Source organism: Dromiciops gliroides, chromosome 1 (assembly GCF_019393635.1).
Source record: "Dromiciops gliroides isolate mDroGli1 chromosome 1, mDroGli1.pri, whole genome shotgun sequence".
Taxonomy (NCBI): domain Eukaryota; kingdom Metazoa; phylum Chordata; class Mammalia; order Microbiotheria; family Microbiotheriidae; genus Dromiciops; species Dromiciops gliroides.
In genome coordinates, this window is record NC_057861.1 from 172,317,321 (window position 1) to 172,337,169 (window position 19,849).

The window sequence follows — 19,849 nt, forward strand, 5'->3', positions numbered from 1 at the left end:
GTCTGTTAAGAAGTGACATAACCAACTCCATTTTATTCTGTATGTCTTTTTCTTTCTTCCTTTCTCTGGGGGTAGCTAGGTGAATAAAGCACTGAATAAAGCACCGGACCTGGATTCAGGAGGAGCTGAGTTCACATCTTGTCTCAGACACTTGATACTTACTAGCTGTGTGACCCTGGACAAGTCACTTAACTCTCATTGCCCTGCAAGAAATAAAGAAAGAAAAGAAAAGAAAGATAGACCAAGTTGAACTGAAAGACAAAAGTTACTGAAGAAGACAAATTAAAATATGAAAACAATCCTGAAAAGACAACTTCAAAATCAGATCTCATATATATATATATATATGTTCATCTATACCTACACTTAGGACAGAACCAGAAATATTGGATAGGTATCTCAAACAGAAGCTTTTTTTCAAACTAATTTTTTTTTCTAATGAAGATGTACCTTCCCTTCCTCCAACTTCTATGCCTGCATTGAGAACACACACACACACACACACACACACACACACACACACACACACACACCCTGTTATAAACATGTATAGTACCGCAAAACATATTTCCACATTGGCCATTTCCAAAAACAATGTCTTATAACAATTGGAATGACGCCACCTGCTAGAGAGCTACTGTAGTAAAGCTCTACCATGAGGAGAAGGCGTCTGAGGGCAAGCCATGTGGTCAGGGTCCTTGGCGTCAGGAAGTGACGTTTGCTCGTGGGTACTGTCTATCAAGGCTACCAGCCAATCAACTTGAGGAGCCTCCCATTTCTGGGAGGAGGACAGGAAGTAGGAAGCGGATGTTGGTGGAGGGGTTCTTTCTCTTTTGGTTCCTGACCTCACCATGGCAGGTCAGATGATGGGGTGTCTTAGAAATAGTTAGATTTTTACCTTTCTCTCTGATCCTAATACTCTTTAATAAATACTTAAACACTTAAATACTCTTGCTAAAGCTTATAATTTATTGGTGACCACTCATTAGATTTTAGACAGTATAGCTAAAGTTTTAGCCCCTTACAGTCTCAATATATACTTTGAATTCATCAGCTATCAGGAGGTTGCTAGCATGATATATGTATACACACATGTATATATATGCACATATATGTATATAAGCACATGTGTGTGGGTGTGTATATGTCATCTCCCAAGTTAACACATACACATATCCATTACCTACTGATGGGGTGTGTGTCATACTTCTGTGAATAAATAAACTACAGCTTACCTGTCTGCCTGTATCATGTCTTGGATTATTTGAACAGCAGCCAGTAAAGACCCCGAAAATTTTCATAACAAATAGCTTTGTGGAGCTCTGTGTCATTCAAAAGTGCAGAATCAGAAATAATAGATAGATGTCCCAAAGAGTGAAATTTTTTTCAAGGAATTTTTTTTTTCAAATGAAGATCTATCTGTTTTCTCTTCCTCCAATCTCACTGCCCCTCCACAATGAGAAAACAAAACAAAACAAACCACTTGTTATAAACATGTATTGTACAGCAAAACACATTTCTGCATTGGCCACATCAAGAAAAAAAAGTGTCTCATTATGTACTCTAAATCCATCAGGAGATTGGTAGCATTATTCATCATGAGTCCTCTGTAGTTGTGGTTGGTCATTGTGATCATCAGAGTTCCTAAGTCTTTCAAAGAAAACACAGAAGCAGTAAATGTACAAGAGTATATAAAAGTCACATAGCCATACAGGAAGAATGAAAATAAAATTACTAATTTTTTCAAGGCTAGCTTGTACAGGAAACCCACTTGAAGATAATAAAAACATTCCCTCAAATTATACAAGATTCACTTGGAAATGGCCCAGGTGATAAGGAATGGATCACAGTGTGTCATTTGAAATTATATGGGGGTGTCTATCTCTGTCCCAAGTTTTAGGAAACTTAGCTGAGGTTTCTAATATATTGCTACTTATAAATTAGAGGCTTTAGCATCAGTTTTGGGCATTAAGCATTTATTAAATCATATTAAATGTTAGCAAAGAGAGAGCACATGGCTCCAAAAGTTCAGAAGCCCTACATACCTAGGATAGAGGGAAGAGAGAGAGAGTGGGCTGCCTCCTTTGGCATCCCAGGCCAAGAGAGCGGGAGAGAGCATAAGCTCCCTGCAGTCCAGAGGAGAGGCGGCCCTTCCACACTGCTCCAAGCTAATCTGCTAGCATCATTCAAATCTATTGGTTTACTGGACTTGAGGGTGGTCCATGAGCATTACAATGCTGAGGTCAGAGTCCAGAGGACAGACCCTGGGGGTTGGGAGAGAGGCTTTCTGGTAGGTGTAGTTTTAATCTCTATTGTCTCTGTTCTGACTCCGAGCTGGCCTTTAAAGAGGTCAGGCAGTTAGGCCCTCAAGGGGGAGGGGGCTCTGGGATCCTCAAAACCCCATTATTTTCTCACAACAGGATCATATTTCAAGCTGGAAGGAATTTTAAAGAACATCTTCTCTACCCTCCTCATTTTATAGATGATGAAACTGAGACAGAGAGATCAAGCAACTTGCCAGGGATCACATAGCTAGTGTCAGAGCAGAGATTTGAACCTATATACTTTGTTCTCCAAGTCCAGTGTCCCAGTTACTACACACAGTGGTGTCAAACTCCAATACAAATGGGCCACTGAACAGTACATATGGAACCATGGAGGTGTAGGTTGACTTAGAAAATCACATATTAACATTATCTATGTTTCATTATATTTTTATTTATTTTGTTAAATATTCCCCAATTACATTTTAATCTGGTTTGGCTGCACTTAGGAATGTTGCAACTACCTGTCATGTTTGACACCTCTGCACTATAGTATGCTTCTTCTATGATATCGTTTCGACTTTAAACCATTACCACTCCAAGACTATGTGAACTTGGGAAGATTCTGAAAAAAGAAAAGTGCTAGATTATTAGTCAGATATCAATCTTACCAAAGGATGATGCACCACAGATTAGAACATTACTTAAAGAAGTTTCCTCCCCACAAATGGCAGTAATTATTATAGTTGGAGCAGTGATTACTTTACTTTCCTGCCAACAGATGTACTTTTCAGAAGGACAAATCATTTGAGAGATTGTTCTTGAATATTTTTTCTCTCTTTTGAAAGAGAACCATAGTATATTGTATATATGGATAAGCTTTGAGAAAATATTTTAAAGGGAACACAATGGATATGAACATGCTTTGGAAAGTATTATAATAAACATATAACATAAGATCCATATGAAAGTGCCTCCAGTTCTACAATAAAAGGCATGCATTTTTTTTTTATCATTTACCTTACTGTTGTGATGATAATACTAAAAGAAAGATTGAGGCTTCCCAGAAGTTAAAGGCAAAATTGGTTTCTGCCATTCATGTGGAGTGGCTCTTTATTTTTAAGGACTCTCCAGAGAGCAAAATGTTTCTGTTCCTGCTGGGAAAATCTGGGAATATATTCTTATCTTTGTTTAGCTTGTAACTATTGAAAGCACCATCAATGATAAACAGTGTTTATTTGGGGGTTGTACAATATGGTTATGCAGTTTAAATTCGCACTTCAAGGGGAGAATGTTTTTGAAATGCAGCCCCAAAGCAACAATCTGTCTTTCTTTACTACTGACTGAAAAAGGGAATTTTACAAACTTCAAAATAAAATCCAATTTTGTTAGAATGATAATAGCTACCTAGTAAGTAAAAATTTGCATTTTTACTTCTGGAACCAAAATTATCTAATGTTAGATGCAATTGTGCAAAAGGGGGACACAAATTACAAGTTGATGAAATTTCTTAGATTAGATAATACTATTATTAGAAATTAAGCTATTTCAGGGCAGCTAGGTGGTGCAGTGGATAAAGCACCAGCCCTGGATTCAGAAGGACCTGAGTTCAAATCCAACCTCAGACACTTGACACTAGCTGTGTGGCTCCGGGCAAGTCACTTAACTCTCATTGCCACCCCCCCCCAAAAAAAAGAGCTGCTAGAAATTAAGCTATTTCTATGATGATGCTTTTATTTGCAGCCTAGTATCAGGGAATGCTAAAGCTTTAAGGGATCATATAAATCATCTGGTACAAACTACTTCTTTTACAGATGAAGAAACTGAGGTCCTGAAAGTTTAAGTAACCCAGGTTACATGAGTAACAGGTAGGAGATATGGAATTCGAACCCAGGTCCTGTGACTTTCTACCATTCTCTGCTGCCACTCTAGTAAAGCTAAATCACAGAACAAGAACTTTTTCAATATTTCTAGTTCCATGAACAACCACTGCCACAAGCTGATTCTTGTTTATATAGTGTGAAATTGGCTTTTGATGATTGATTAATAGTAACTGATTGCTTAATAGTTAAGAGTTTTAGTAATCACTGAAACCAATTTCTAGGGCTTAGACTTGGGTTTATTTTGCATAGAAAATTATGTAAGAGACTTCACAAGAGACTATGCATACAATTGAGGCTAGACCAGCCTCTTGTGGGACATAAAGAAGACGGAAGATGATTCAACCCGGTCAGGAGCTGTTTTTCCTAGCAATTGGGTCTCTTTGGTAAAGCAGGACTATCCGGTTTGTGACTTTCCAGAGAATGTTCAACTCTTTGTTCTCTTTCTTATTATGGATTCTAAAGGATCCTCCCCTCTTTTTGCTAGTCAGCATCACTATGGACCAATCACTAGTCTTAGTTTAGTTTGTGTCACTGGACCTTATGTAACCACGAAACTGTATTAAAAAGTTGCTTTGATTGTAAGGTGTGTCTTTGGTCACTGAGGGGCCACTGACCTCTATTCTGGGCAATTGGAGCCTTGCTAATAGATTATGCTTGGACTTTTGTGCCTCTGTTTCCCTTCATTGCAGATTTTTATTGAGACAATGTGCATTTCTTTCTACTTAAGAATTATCAGTGAACTTTGCAATTCACAATAGCAATGGCTTAATTTCTTAAGAAATCCCCATCTACTGGGGATTGATTGATGAGGAGGAGGATAGATTGATGATGAAGAGAATTGATTGATGTTGATAAAACATATGGTACTTACTTTGCTGGGCTGTTGTAAAGAAAATTCTTTGTCAGGTATAAGGTACTATATAAATGTTATCTATTACTGTTGTTGCAAGAACCAACTTCATGGGTTTATTGTAAGGAAATCTCTCTTTAAAGTACTATATAAATGTAGTTTACTATTTTAAAAAACCACGATGAACAGGATACTATCAGAAAAAAACCAGAAAAACCTACATGAGCTGATGCAATGTGAAATGTACTGTATACAAAATAACAGCAATACTGTAAGATGATCTGCTGTGAAGAATTTGGTTACTTTCAGCATCTAAGACAACTCTGAAGGTCCTATGAAAAATCCAGTCCATCTACAGAGAGAGAACTGATGGTGTCTGAATACATATTGAAAGCATAATTTTTTTGTAAGTTCCTTTCTCTGAAGTTTTGTTTTTGTCTGGTTTCTTTCACAACTTGGCTAACGTAGAAATGTTTTGCATGACTGCTCAGGTATAGCTTATATTGAATTGCTTGAGTTATTGAGGGAAGAAGGGAGGGAGAGAATTTGGAACACAAAGTTTAAAAAAAATTTGATGTCAAAATTTCATTCATGAAAACTTTTTGAAAATAAAATTTTGTTTTTACAGTGCCTAAATCTCCCATTTTATCTTTTCTTCTAGAGAACCATCCCTTATAACTGAGAAAAAAATTCAACATTAACCAACATAGCTCCAAATCTGACATTATATCCATGGTTTATACTTTGCTTCCTTTTATACACTATGAATCATGCTGCATTGACTTAGTTGTCATTCTTCACAAATGACACTTCCATTTTTTCTTTCTATGCCTTTACACTTGCTCTGTCCTATGCCTGAAATGTTCTCCTTCCTCATCCTTGACTCCTGGATTACTTGGCTTCTTTCAAGACTGAGCTAAAATCTCACTTTCTGCAAATAATCTTTTAGGTTTCCCATCCCTCCCCCACCTGTTATTTTCCTCTGAGATTATATTCTGTACTTACCTGAGATTTTCTTTTGAGAGTACACTATAGGGGCAGCTAGGTGATGTAGTGGATAGAGCACTGGCCCTGGATTCAGGAGGACCCTGAGTTCAAATCCAACCTCAGACACTTACTAGCTGTGTGACCCTGGGCAAGTCACTTAACCCCAATTGCCTCACCAAAGGAAAAAAAAGAGAGAGTACACTGTATATATCTCATATAATGTAGTTGTGGATTTTTGTGTTAATACTTAAGAGTCACAGACAGCTAGAGAATGTTCTGAAAACAGAATTTTTTCTTTATCTTTAGTTCAGTTGGCATATCAGCAATGTTTTTACAAAGAAGCTAGACAAGATAATCCTAAAATAAGATTTAAGTAAGCAAAATTTTCACTGTCTATCCCATTTTCTCCCTATGCCCTCCACCTCACAAATTGTCCACATCTTATTTCAGGTGCCTAGTTCTCTCTTCTGCTACTCCTGCAAATTCATTTTAGGAGAGCCTCTGATCCCAGGCATTTATGCTTAAAGTAACACTAAGTTGGTCTGCAGCCAAAATAGCTCGGTTGAGAGAGTATTAGACTGAACATCTAAAAACCTGGTTTGATCTCAGGTTTTGGCAGAAATTTGGGACATCTTAGGTAGCACAGTAGATAGAGCACTGGGCCTGGAGTCAGGAAAACCTGAGTTCAAATCTGGCCTCAGATACTTATTAGCTGTGTGACCTCAGGCAAGTCTTTTTTACCCTGTTTGCCTCAGTTTCCTTATCTGTAAAATGAACTGGAGAAGGAAATGGCAAACCATTCCAATATCTTTGCCATGAAAATCCCTAATGGGGTCATAAAGAGTCACTAAACAACAACAAAAGTCGAACTACTACCACTCCTAAGAGTATATGAATTGTCATGCTATTAATTGTAGAAAGCAAGGTAAAGGCTTTTCCCCCTATTAATAAATTAATAATTGATTGAAGGCTTACTAGGAGAAAGGCACAGTATTAAATATTAAGCATACAAGCAGAAAAGTAAGACAGTCTCTACTCTCAAGAAGCTTATATTTTAATGGGGGAAACCACACACGGAAGATTTCAACTTCAAGTCATATACAAATGTCTCATGGTCCTTAGGGTGCAACAGCAGATAGTAATACTTCTTTAATTTCTTTCCACTGATAAAGTCATGTCAGTATCTAATGTTGAACTATTTGACAGTGCCAAGGACTGTGGGGACAAAAATTCTCCTTTCTGGTCTTTAATATATGTGACCATAGCACCTATGAGAGCCGTTGCTAACCTGCATCTCCATATGGGTTGCTTCCTTGGGTGATGACTGAGAGCATTGAACTAGAAGAACCACTATTTCAAAAGTTCTTGAGCTTTCTGGGTGGAGCCAAGATGGCAGAGGACAGGCAGTGACTCTTCAGAACTCTCCCACAAATCCCTCCAAATCCCTTCAAATAATGCCATAAGACAATTCCTGGAGTAGCAGAATCCACAAAAGGGTGGGGTGAGATAATTTTCCAGCCAAAGATGGCTTAGAAAGTCAGCAGGGGGGACAGCTAGGTGACACAGTAGATAGAGAACTGGTCCTGGATTCAGGAGGACCTGAGTTCAAATCCAGCCTCAGACACTTGATACTTACTAGCTATGTGACCCTGGGCAAGTCACTTAACCCTCATTGCCCCACAAAAAACGAAAAAAGAAGGTCAGCAGGAAAGGTCTGTAGTACCAGGGTGAGAGTGGAGTGCAGATCAGGGTTGCACCATGCAGACCTAGCCCTAGAGAATCTGCTCTCCAGAGCCTTGGAATCAGCTGAGGTAGCAGCTGCTTCTGGAACTCAGCCTGGTGAAGGGGTTGAGTGGTTGGCTGGAGGGAGATTGCAGGGGTCTCTGTGGGTGCATAGATGGAACTCTGTTGTGTTGTCTTTGCTTGTGTAGGCATTAAAATTAGCCTCAGGGCGGCTAGGTGGCGCAATGGATAAAGCACCGGCCCTGGATTCAGGAGTACCTGAGTTCAAATCCGGCCTCAGACACTTACTAGCTGTGTGACCCTGGGCAAGTCACTTAACCCCCATTGCCCCCCCCCAAAAAAATTAGCCTCAGGCTTCCCAAGCAGAGCTTCCCTTCCCCCTCTGCTTCAGCTGCAGGAGACCTCTGAGCTGGGCTAAGCTGTGTGGATGAAAAGCCCCAGGCAAGGCAGGAGGAAGCCATGTGCTCAGTGGAGAGGCGCAGGAAAAATGGGAGAGACACCAGGTTTGCTTCGCCCAGCCCCCAGCTTGGCACAGGGAGCACGGGGCTTGGCTGGCCCTAGGGGCAGCAAGCCCGGGTTTCACCTGAGATAGAAAGTTAATTCTGAGGGAGGCGGACTGACAGAGCAAGTAGAGAAGATGCAGGGGGGCTATCAAAGTGAAGGGGGCTTAGAGTTAGAAAAGAGGAGCAGAGCAATTAAAGGGCAGGGGAGCTGGAGTGAAGGAGAAAAAGAGTGAAAGTTGGAGAGGCCTGGAGGCAAACCAGTCTAAGCAGCATACTGTCAGGCAAGAGGCAGCATAAGCCCTTATTATATTAAAAGCAGACAGGTCTATAACTTGCATTTCTTTACCCTTATCTTTTACATTGATTTTTATAAATAAACTCTGCTTTGATAATTTAATTAAGAAGCTTCTTAATCTTTTGCTTATCAATTTGTGAGGAGCAAGTGTGGAAAATTTTAAAGGGCCCTAACAGATTGCCTTAGGAAATTAATAGCAGTCAGCCAACCAGTCAAAAAGCCCCTAGATTAGGCCCCTCAGTTAAATTAAGGCCCAGCTAGTTAGTAAAAATATTTTTACACTTGGAACCAGGAAGCAGTCTTGAGTGGCAAGCCCATCTTGGGGAGGGGCGCAGGCACACCAGAGTTTACAACCACAGTGAAACAGAATTCTGTTTCAGGGTTAAAGAGTAAGCAGGCCTGTGCTTACTTATAGATCAAAGCACAGGCCAGGGGAGTATAGAGCATGCCTCTCCTTAAATCATATCACTTGGGTCCTCCTGAAGCTTGAGATAGTGCTCTCTGGAAGCTGTGTCCCACTTTAAGAAAGAGTTAAAAGTCAAGAAATAGGCTGGCAAAATGAGCAGACAAAAAAAGATGCTGACCCTAAAAAGTTTCTTTGGTGCCGAGGAAGATCAAAATACACCCTTAGAGGAAGATAGAAAAGTCAAAGCTCCTACATCCAAAGCTTCCAAGAAAAATATGAATTGGTCTCAGACCATGGAAGTGCTCAAAAAGGACTTTGAAGATAAGGTAAGAGAGGTAGAGGAAAAAATGGAAAGAGAAATGAGTGTGATATAGGAGGGTCATGAAAAAAGTCAACAGCTTGAAAAGCCAAATGGAAAAGCTCTCTAAAGAACATAATTGCTTAAGAATTAGGATTGAGCAAATGGAAGTTAATGACTTTGAGAAATCAAGACACAATAAAGCAAATCCAAATGAATGAAAAAAAAAAGAGGGCAATATGAAATATCTCCTTGGAAAAACATCTGACCTGGAAAATAGATCCAAGAGAGATCATTTGAAAATTACTGGACTACCTGAAGACCATGATCAAAAGTTCTTGAATTAAGGGTCTTGAACTGTTTCCATCAGGATCTGAGGGGAGATGGTGGTCAAAGTGGTGGTTCAACCTGCTTAGAATAGTTCCCTCCTGTTTCTCTCTCTCTGGGTACCTTCTTCAGCTAAGGTGGTTTGCCTAACCTGTGAGTAGCAGTTAGTAGGGAGGGCTGGTCTCTTTTCACATGTTCTGCTTCCCTAAATGAAGTCAGTGAGGGATGGGAATCAGTACCAATGGTCTGTGTGATGTTGCTACTCCCAGGACTCTTGTGCCTATCTACCTGTTGGTGGCAGTTGGTAAGCAGCTATTATTATTGTGTGTAATTTAAGATTCTAAATGTGGATTCTAAGCTATTCCCCCAGTTTTGGGGGAAACTGACTAAAATCACTGATAAAATAGAAAGAAAAAGATTGAGAACAGAATTCCAACAGCCTGGCATTCCTATCTTTCCTCAAATTTCCTGTGAAGTCCTCTGCCACCACCACCATCAAGTCAGGAACCCAAAAAGCCCCCGAGCTCTCCGCGCAGGCTCCCTTTCCTCCTTCCTTTCTCCTCCCAGAAAATAGGAGGCTCCTCAAGTTGATTGGCTGGTAGCCTTGACAGACAGCACCCATGAGCAAACGTCATTTCCTGACACCAAGGAAAGGCCACAATGTCTCTGAGGCATTTTCCTCATGGTGGAGCTTTCCCACAGCAAGTCTCCAGTAGGTGGTATCATTCCAATCATTACAATTGGTGTTGATGAGGAAAGTGGACTCCTCCACCATAGTTTCTCTTCTCATTGAGGGCTATAGGGGCTGTGTTGGAAGCAGGCTTGGTGACTTGGGGGAATACTTCTATTCCCAAGACTGTTGGGTTCAGGGTCTTAGGTGTCACCATAAAGAGACAAAAGGAGATGATAGAATGATAATGTTTGATTTTTCTGGCACATGTCAACTCCCATCTCCCCTTCAGGGACTTTTAAAAAAAATTAACTTCTTGGAGACAGCTAGGTGGTGCAGTCGATAAAGCACCAGCCCTGGATTCAGAAGAACCCAAGTTCAAATGTAGCCTCAGACACTTGCTAGTTGTATGGCCCTGAGCAAGTCACTTAACCCTCATTGACCCGCCCCCCCCCCCAAAAATTACATTCTGACATCAGCCTATTGAGAAGGAAGGAATAATTTTGATCAGGTAGGACCTGTTCACAATGATATTTTAAACCAAACTGACTTGTCATCAGCTATTATTGCAATCTGCTAATAGTCCATGGTTCTATCACAGGGAGGTACTACAATACATCTTTGAAGAGTTTGGTTTATCCTTTTTCTGGTGACTTTAGAACAATTGTTCAGGTAAGCCTCAAGTTCCAATTCTTCATCCATCTCTTGCCCAGTGATGTCAATCAATTTGAGGGAAGATCAAACTCAGTTTCCTAGTCAATCTTAAAAAGCAAACTGCTAGATTCAAACACATCCTTAGGCTACTGTGGTGACCCTACATTTTAGGGCAACTAAAATGGACAACTAATACTTCAATAACTAAATTATGCATGCATATGCCCTTTATGCAAGCAAATATACCCCAGTAGGAAGATGACATGGTTACCAACTTTTATTCAAGTCCTACCCATGACCCTTTGAGTCAGTTTCCCACAATACTCTGGCAAGTTAAAAGGATGACCGGGGTTGTATAAACAAACCAAACTTGTGATAACTCATTTTTTAAAAAATGTTATGAGTTACTACCAAATTGATACCAAGTAGAACTTCTTTCTCTTCACAAAATAACAGCCAAAAGAGTGCTTGGCACATATTAACTGCTTAATAAATGCTTTATTTAACTCGAGGACAATTAATCCAAAGGCTTAAACAGCTAATCAACTTAAGTCTAACTCCTACAGTAAAATAAATTATAGAAATACACTTGTGCCACCAATCCAGTTATGCTATAGCCATTGCATGTCCTGCATGAGTGCTAGTTTTAGGGATTGGCTGTATGACATAATAAAAGTAGAGAAGGAGATAAACTAGGTATACTCCATTACCTTTTTTTCCCCTGGGTAATGAGGGTTAAGTGACTTGCCCAGAGTCACATAGCTAGTTAAGTGTCAAGTGTCTGAGGCCAGATTTGAACTCAGGTCCTCCTGAATCCAGGGCTGGTGTTTATCTACTGTACCACCTAGCTTCCCCCTATTACCTTTTATAAATTCTCAGATTCTTAACAAAAAAAAATGCTCTCTATGGCACATAGGCAATTGTTTTGAGCTTAAGATATATTTAAAAGCTTAAAGCCTCCTCCACACAGTAACACAGGGCACAATAGAGAATTCAGGTGTCATTCAGAAATGGGTGATATGCTGCTCCATTTCTAAACTGAAACCAATTAGTCTTTTAAGAGGTAAAGTTGTATTCTTGCTTTTCATAAAAAGGAGAAAAAGGAGAGAACACAATTTTCCTTTTTTTTATTCTCTTTTTAAAATGTAAATAATATTTTTTCCAATTACACATAGAGGCAATTTTCAACATTTATAAGATTCTAAGTTCTAAATTTTTCTCCCTCCCTCTCCTCCCCAAGAGGGCAAGTAATCTGATATCAGTTATCCATGGAAAGCACAATTTTCAAATGTGGCCTGGAGTTGCTAACCTGCATCCTAAATAACGAGTAAAATGCATTTACTGGTTAAGTATCTTTATTTTTATGGAGGTAACTCTTCATTATATCACTATGCTCCAATCCTCCCAACAATTATATTCAAACAAATGTCTGTGAGAAAACAAAATGCCACTTCTGACCCACCCCAAAAAGTACCAATATAGACATTGGATAACACCTCAATGGGAATTGCTCTGCATTTGCAGAGCTACTCCTGAATGCTATTTGGGATTCTAGAAGCAACAGTATCCAGAGGCTGCCAGTGACAATTCATTAGGGAGTCATAGAGCTCTTCACTTCCCACCATAAACTCCTTGTTGAGTTTCTCAATATCCAAGGGAATCTGTGGATCTGCAAAAGCCAATAGTGCATGAAGGCTGGCTAGTTTCACCAAACAATAAAACAGCTGATACTTTCAATGACTGTCCCCAAATAATCTTAAATGAGAATTATGTAGTCTTTAAAAATATAACATACTAAAAAAACTTGTAACATGGTCAAATAATAGGAAAATTGAAGTTTAAAATACCTTTTGAAAAGAAAACTTTTCATTTTTGGAGAGTCCTCACACTTATTTTAATTAAAAACTGTCATTTAGATTTGCAACAAATACTCTCTCTTTTGTCCAAAACTTTAAGAAATGTACCACTTTAATACATTATTTTCAAATATTAAACTTCTACTTTCATGTTTAAATAGTAACTAAAGAGTGAGAACCTCTGAAATGTAAGATGGGTATCTCTAACTCAAGATATAAGGCTGATTTTTTAAATTTGTCACGGGCTATTAAGAGTTCCCTGCACACTTCAGCAGAAAGTTTTAAATTTTCCCACATATCTTCCTCCTTTTTTGTGAGGCAATCAGAGTTAAGTAACTTGCCCGGGGTTACACAGCTAGTAAGAATCAAGTGTCTGAGATCATATTTGAACACAGGTCCTCTTGACTACAGGGCAGGTGCTCTATCCACTGCGCCACCTACCTGCTCCCATATTTTCACACTTCCCCACCCCCCAACCCTGTTCTCTCCCTTATTTAGGAAAATTAAAGGAACATATTTTCCCTTCATCTTCTCATTATCATCATTATCCCCACCTAAGCTCCCACCTCCCCACATTTTGAAATAGCTGTTAGTTCTTACTGGAAAAAACTATCTTTGCCAAGTGAAACAAGAACAAGGCACTCACTACCATATTCTGAAGTGGTAGGGTAAAGAAGAAAAAAACCCCAAAATTTAGCACCATGTATCAGTAGTGTTGGGAGAGATCTTAGCATCTAATCCAACCCTATCATTTTGGGGTTGAACTATGGCATAAACAGGCAAATTGACTTGATGAAAGTTGCACTGTCATTTTTATGGAAGAGCCAGGATTCAGACCCCAGTCCAGCTGACTCCTGGTTATCTGGTATTCTTTCTATAGTTTTACCTTAAATACTAAATACTGGTTCCATAACAATTACTATACACCTTCATTACATCCCATCTCACCAATACTTAATAAATTACATTGTGGGCTATGCAAAACTAAAACAGCCTTAACACCTGATAAAAAGTTTTACTTTTCAGCTGCTGTCTAACACTACAACAAGGATCATTTTAATATACAGTCAAAGCAGCAGATAGATTAGAATTGCCATTACCTTCAGTTTGCTCTTCATCATTATTTGTAGTCCAAGCCTAAAATGAAGCATCAAGATCTTAAAAGAAAGGCTACTACTATAAACCTAATTACTTAATCATTCATATCTCTAGAACATTTTTCTGTTAGTTAAGGGTGCCTGGGGAGTCTGAGGTATGAACCCACAAAGAATTACAATATATGTAAACTATAACAGGGGAGGGGGGAGGACCCTGATCACATACCAACTTTTTTTTCATCTGTATAATGAAGAACTAGAAATGATTGTTAAAATCCTATCCCATTTCTAAAATTCTTGCATCTATCTTCTAAAAAAGGTCACATATCCTTAGATACACTTTCCTTACAAATAGTTTGTCATTTAAAAAACAATGTTTCTCATTACACAACAATGTGAAAGGCAGCATGTCCTTTTCAAAAGCCATAATGAGACATTCTGAGAGCTCAAAACCTGAAATACTGACTTAACTGTAATTATTCGAGCCATATAGTAAATTCCTACCATAAAATTAACTTTTGCATAAAGGTAATTGCATTTTCAACTCATTTCTCAATGAAACACATTAGGTAATAGAAAAGCATATTGGAGTGTGAACTTTTGTGTTTATAGAACAATATTTAAGTGCAGGGAATAAAAGGTACAATGAATCCACTGAGATAAATAATTACCTCTGACCCAGATGGAATTTCAGCTAGATCTTTAGCGTTCTCCTTCGCAGAGGAGACTTTCTGAACATTCTCATAAAATATATAGTTATAGTTATATTCAAAATATGGTTCAAAATCTGACTGCAAATAACAGGTTTGGTGCTGTTGGTAATGGGTACCATAGTGGTCAAGTTGTAACTCAGTCTTCATCCTAATAGAGAACAAAATCATGAGAAAAGGCATTGTAGCATAGTAGAAAGACTGCTAGCTTGGGGGTCAGAAAACCTTAGTTTGAATCTCAATTCTGCTACCTGTGTGACTATGAGTTACTATCCTGACCGGGACTCGGTTTCCTCATCTGAAAAATGAGGAGTCAGATTAGGTGATCTCTAAGGTCCCTTTTAGCTTCAAGTTCAGTCCCCTAAAATAAATTACAAATAACAGCACTGGGGCAGCTAGGTGGTGCAGTGGATAGAGCACTGGCCCTGGAGTCAGAAGTACCTGAGTTCAAATCCGGCCTCAGACACTTAACACTTACTAGCTGTGTGACCCTGGGCAAGTCACTTAACCCCAATTGCCTCACTAAAAAACAAAAACAAAAACAAAAAAACAAATAACAGCACCTCCCCTCCCCTGCCAAAGAGTTACATTTCTAATTTTTAAAAATCATCAGTGCAAGATGATTTAAGTTTCATGTTTCAAGAGGCAATTTAAAAACATTTAAGTGGTCAGAAGTTACATAAGACCTAAATTACTTATGTCTTTCATTTCTCTTTGTAGGTATTTAAAAAGATAAAAAAAGGTTGGGGAGGGAAAAGAATCTCACCGTTGCCAGTACCAGAAATAATTGCTTTGTTGAATTAAATCAAAATCTAGAGAATTCGAAATCCCAGCCATTGATACTGAAGCTCTAGTTTTAAATAACAGTGGCAAAGCCCAATGTTGAAGTTGCTTCCTTGACCAAACCTTCCTGCCTTTCCAAACAAATACTACAACCAATTTTTGACAAACACCAAATACACCTGCTTCACAGTTAACTCAGCTGTTTTCACTCTGATTAATAGCAAAATTCTCACTATACACAACTTTCACACAATAATAGGTAAAGTCACAACATACTAATAAGCAAAAATTAAAGGCTAACTCTGTACAATCTGATGTTTATTTCCTTTCTAGTCTTCTGATAAGAAATTAAACATGAAATAACAGTATCTCTCTAGGGCATTTTCTGTGTGTGGTTGTGCTTAGTTTTTTCCTCTGGTTGTAATCATTATGTCATTAAACTGATGTACTGTTTGGCAGATGAAAGGAGTATGTAACTGATTAGTACAAACTGTTTTCTGGCCATGTCTTGTAGAAAATGTTAAAGGAGTAAAAAGAATCAACAACTTTGGTGCTATTGATAATAGGAACCACAATAGTTGCAACTCAGATTTAAAAGAGAAGAGAGAGAAAAGAGAAAGAGAACAAAATTATGGGAAGATAAGAAGCAGTGTGGTATAGTGGAAAGAATCCTCCTGGTAGGGTCCAGGGGCCCTGGGCTTATATACTAACCCTGTTCCTTACAATCTACTTTCTTGGATCAATCACTTAATCTTTCTGGACCTCAGGTTCTTGATTCATGAAATAAGGGATTAATCCATCAATCCTTCAATAAAGAGGGGCTATTCATTAATTGACAAGCCTACTGAATGCCAGGCACTGAGCTAGTTGGTATATAAGATCCCTTCCAATAAGTTGTCTATGATCCTGTAATACATAAAAAGAATTTAATTTATGGGGTCATTTTTTTAAACAAGAATCCATAAAGTGTTTCAATAGAGAAAAGAATGAATAGAGTGCTGGGCCTGAAGTCAGGAAGACCTAAATTCAAATCTGACCTCAGACACTTAACTAGTTGTGTAACCATGGGGAAGTCACTTAACCCTGTTTGCTTCATTTTCCTCATCTGTAAAATGAACTGGAGAAGGACTACAAATTGCATTTAGCTGTTAACAGTGACAGGAGTGGAGGCTCGTTAGTTTTCTGCTAAGATAAACACAATTTTTTTTACTAAAATATCCAATTTTATAATGTTTATTACATTTTAATGTAAGCAAGAAAAGTAATATATTCAAACAATCAGAGTTCAGGAGCTTTCTATGCCTCGAAGGGGAATACTACAAATTTTTTTTTTGTTTAATACTGAATTCCCTAGAATTCTCTATCAGAAATTTAAGTGGTGATTGTTTTTACTTTTGTGACTGTCATCTTCTAGAATTCAAAGAGAATCTGATAAATACATACATTTACAGCAGTGACAATGCATATGAAAGAATGCCCTTTATATAGGTCCTTTGCAAAAACAGACAGGGTTTCAAAATATTGTTTTATTATAATTATACTCAAAAAGTAGCATTTACTCTTGCCTAAATATAATTATGAAAACAGAAATCAGGTCACATTATCAAAAAGTAACTACAAGTCTAACAACTTTCTACTAACATTCTAAGCCATTAAGTTTGGTAAAAGTAGAAAGAGCCCTAGATCTAGATTCAGAAGTTCTGGGTTCAAATCCTGAATGACACAGGCTCCCTTAGCACGAGTATCTCTGAACCTTGCTTTCCTCCTATGTAAAATAAGTACACATTTTCCACAATAACTTCATGGGGTTGTTGTGAGAAAAATAACACAGCCAACCTCAAATTGCTATAAAAATTTGAACATTTATTATTTTATGGTCAAAATTACACTAGCTCAAAAGTCTAAAAAATTCCAAATTTTTTCACACTTCATGTCAACTAAAGCCATATTTCATAGAATTGCAAAGGTCCCTTGGAAGAGAACCTTGAACAGGCATATGGCCAGTCCACCTTCCCCTCCCACATCAGTATCACTTTATCACTTTACCAACAAGTGAATCCTGGTCAAGTAACTCCTGAATACCATAAAACCTTTTCTGATTATTCAAAAGAAATCATCAATTATTTAACTTCACAATTTCTAATCATGAACTTTCCACCCCTTGCTACCCTACAAAACGCATTTGTTGTTCAGTAGCGTCCAAGTCTTCAGCACTACATTTGGGATTTTCTTGGCAGAGATACTGGATTGGTTTGCCATTTCCTTCTCCAGTTCATTTTAGAGATGAGGAAACTGAAGCAAACAGAATTAAGTGACATCCCCATGGTTACACAGCTAGTTAAGTGTCTGAGGTCAGATTTGAACTTTGGTCTTTCTAACCTCAGGCCCATCACTCTATTCACTCTGTCACCTATCTGCCCTATAAAATGCAATGATAACTAAACTTTAGGTTATATTTTCTTCTCTTCTCCTTCCCCTGAGTAGTTGCATACTTAAAAGTCAATGGCGACCAACATCTTACACCTTATATTAAAATAAGGTCAAAATGGATACACGATTTAGACATAAGAGGTGATACCATAGGTAAATTAGGAGAGAAAGGAATAGTCTACCTATCAGATCTTTGGAAAGGAAAACAGTTTTTGACCAAACAAGAGATAGAGTATATTATAAAATGCAAAGTGGATGATTTTGATTACATTAAATTAAAAAATTTTTGTACAAACAGAAGCAATGCATCCAAAATTAGAAGGGAGGCAGAAAGCTGGGAAACAATTTTTGAGGCCAGTACTTCTGATAAAGGCCTCATCACTAAAATATATAGGGAACTAAATCAAATTTATAGGAACCCAAGTCATTCCCCAATTGAGAAATGGTCAAAGGATATGAACAGGCAGTTTTCTGATGAAGAAACCAAAGCTATCTATTCCCATATGAAAAAATGCTCTAAATCTCTAATGGTTAGAGAGATGCAAATAAAAACAACTCTGAGGTACCACCTGACACCTATCAGATTGGCTAAAATGACAAAAAAGGAAAATAATAAATGTTGGAAAAGCTGTGGGAAAATTGGAACACTAATCCATTGTTGGTGGAGCTGTGAACTGATCCAACCATTCTGGAGAGCAATTTGGAATTATGCCCAAAGGACGATAAAGCTGTGCATACCCTTTGACCCAGCAATACCACTTTTGGGTCTTTTTCCCAAAGAGATCATGGAAGGGGGAAAGGGATCCACATGTACAAAAATATTTATAGCAGCTCTTTACATGGTGGCAAAGAATTGGAAGTTGAGGGGGTGCCCATCAATTGGGGAATGGCTGGACAAGTTGTGGTATATGAATACAATGGAATACTATTGTGCTATAAGAAATGATGAGCAGGAGGAGTTCAGAGAAACCTGGAGGGTCTTGTATGAGCTGATGATGAGTGAGATGAGCAGAACTAGAAGAACATTGTACACAGTAACATCAACACTGAGTGTTGATCTACTGAGATGGACTATATTCTTCTCACCAATGCAATGGCACAGAAGAGTTCCAGGGAACTCGTGATGGAAGAGGATCTCCAAATCCAGGAAAAAAAAAACAAACTGCAGAGTATAGATGCTAAGTGACTCATACTATTTCTTTTGTTTTTGATGCTGTTGTTTTTTTTTTCTATTTTGAGGTTTTCCATCATTGCTCTGATTTTTTTCTCTTATAACATGACTAATGCAGAAATAGGATTAATGTTATTATGTGTATATATATATAAATAAATAACCTATATCAGATTACCTGCTGTCTAGGGGAGGGGGGAGGGAGGGAGAAAAATATGAAATTGTAAAGCTTGTATAAACAAAGGTTGAGAACTATCTTTACATGTAACTGAAAAAAAAATACTTTATTAATTAAAAAAAAAAAGTCAATGGCAAGACAGCCAGGTGGCGCAGTGGATAGAGCACTGGCCCTGCATTCAGGAGTACCTGAGTTCAAATCCAGCCTCAGACACTTAATACTTACTAGCTGTGTGACCGTGGGCAAGTCACTTAACCCCAATTGCCTCACTAAAAAAAAAAAAAGTCAATGGAGTGAGATAAGGAAATAACTGAGAAACTGTGGGACTTACATAGAAACTATAACCTTCACATTTTCAAAATCAGAATAAAAAATATCCCACTCATCATTGAAACTGATCTATAACACAAATATAATATATAAGAACAAATGCATTAGTATCATTGCATTGCAAATTTAGTTATAACAATTGGTGTCGATTTATTAGGTTGTTGCCTTTTAGATCAAGTTTTGTGAACAGACTGGTGGAAAAGTAGGATATATTGAGAAAGAAACTACAGTTATGATATTTTGATTACTTTCTATCTTTTAGTTTTTAATCTTATTTACATTAGTAATAAATACAATGGGGGGCAGCTAGGTGGTACAGTGGATAGAGCACCGGCCCTGGATTCAGTAGGACCTGAGTTCAAATCTGACCTCAGACACTTGACACTTACTGGCTGTGTGATCCTGGGCAGGTTA

General features: G+C 38.2%; 1 protein-coding gene across 1 annotated transcript; it reads right to left on the reverse strand.

The window, feature by feature from the left end:
* Positions 1-12,308: 12,308 nt before the first annotated feature.
* C1H6orf52 (chromosome 1 C6orf52 homolog) lies at positions 12,309-15,380 on the reverse strand. Its single transcript, XM_043975413.1, has 4 exons — positions 15,310-15,380; positions 14,505-14,694; positions 13,837-13,873; positions 12,309-12,549 (listed from the first exon to the last, which is right to left on the reverse strand). Exons 1-4 carry the CDS (start codon positions 15,378-15,380, stop codon positions 12,407-12,409), a joined length of 441 nt encoding a protein of 146 aa, XP_043831348.1. The 3' UTR covers positions 12,309-12,406.
* Between the last annotated feature and the right edge of the window lie 4,469 nt (positions 15,381-19,849).

Excerpts from the sequence above, each read along its gene's own strand:
- C1H6orf52 (XM_043975413.1), bottom strand. The coding sequence starts at position 15,380 with ATGGCTGGGATTTCGAATTCTCTAGATTTTGATTTAATTCAACAAAGC. Across the intron at positions 14,695-15,309 it reads TATTTCTGGTACTGGCAACG|GATGAAGACTGAGTTACAAC; the intron begins GTGAGATTCTTT and ends GTTCTCTATTAG. Across the intron at positions 12,550-13,836 it reads TGATGAAGAGCAAACTGAAG|ATCCACAGATTCCCTTGGAT; the intron begins GTAATGGCAATT and ends TGGCTTTTGCAG.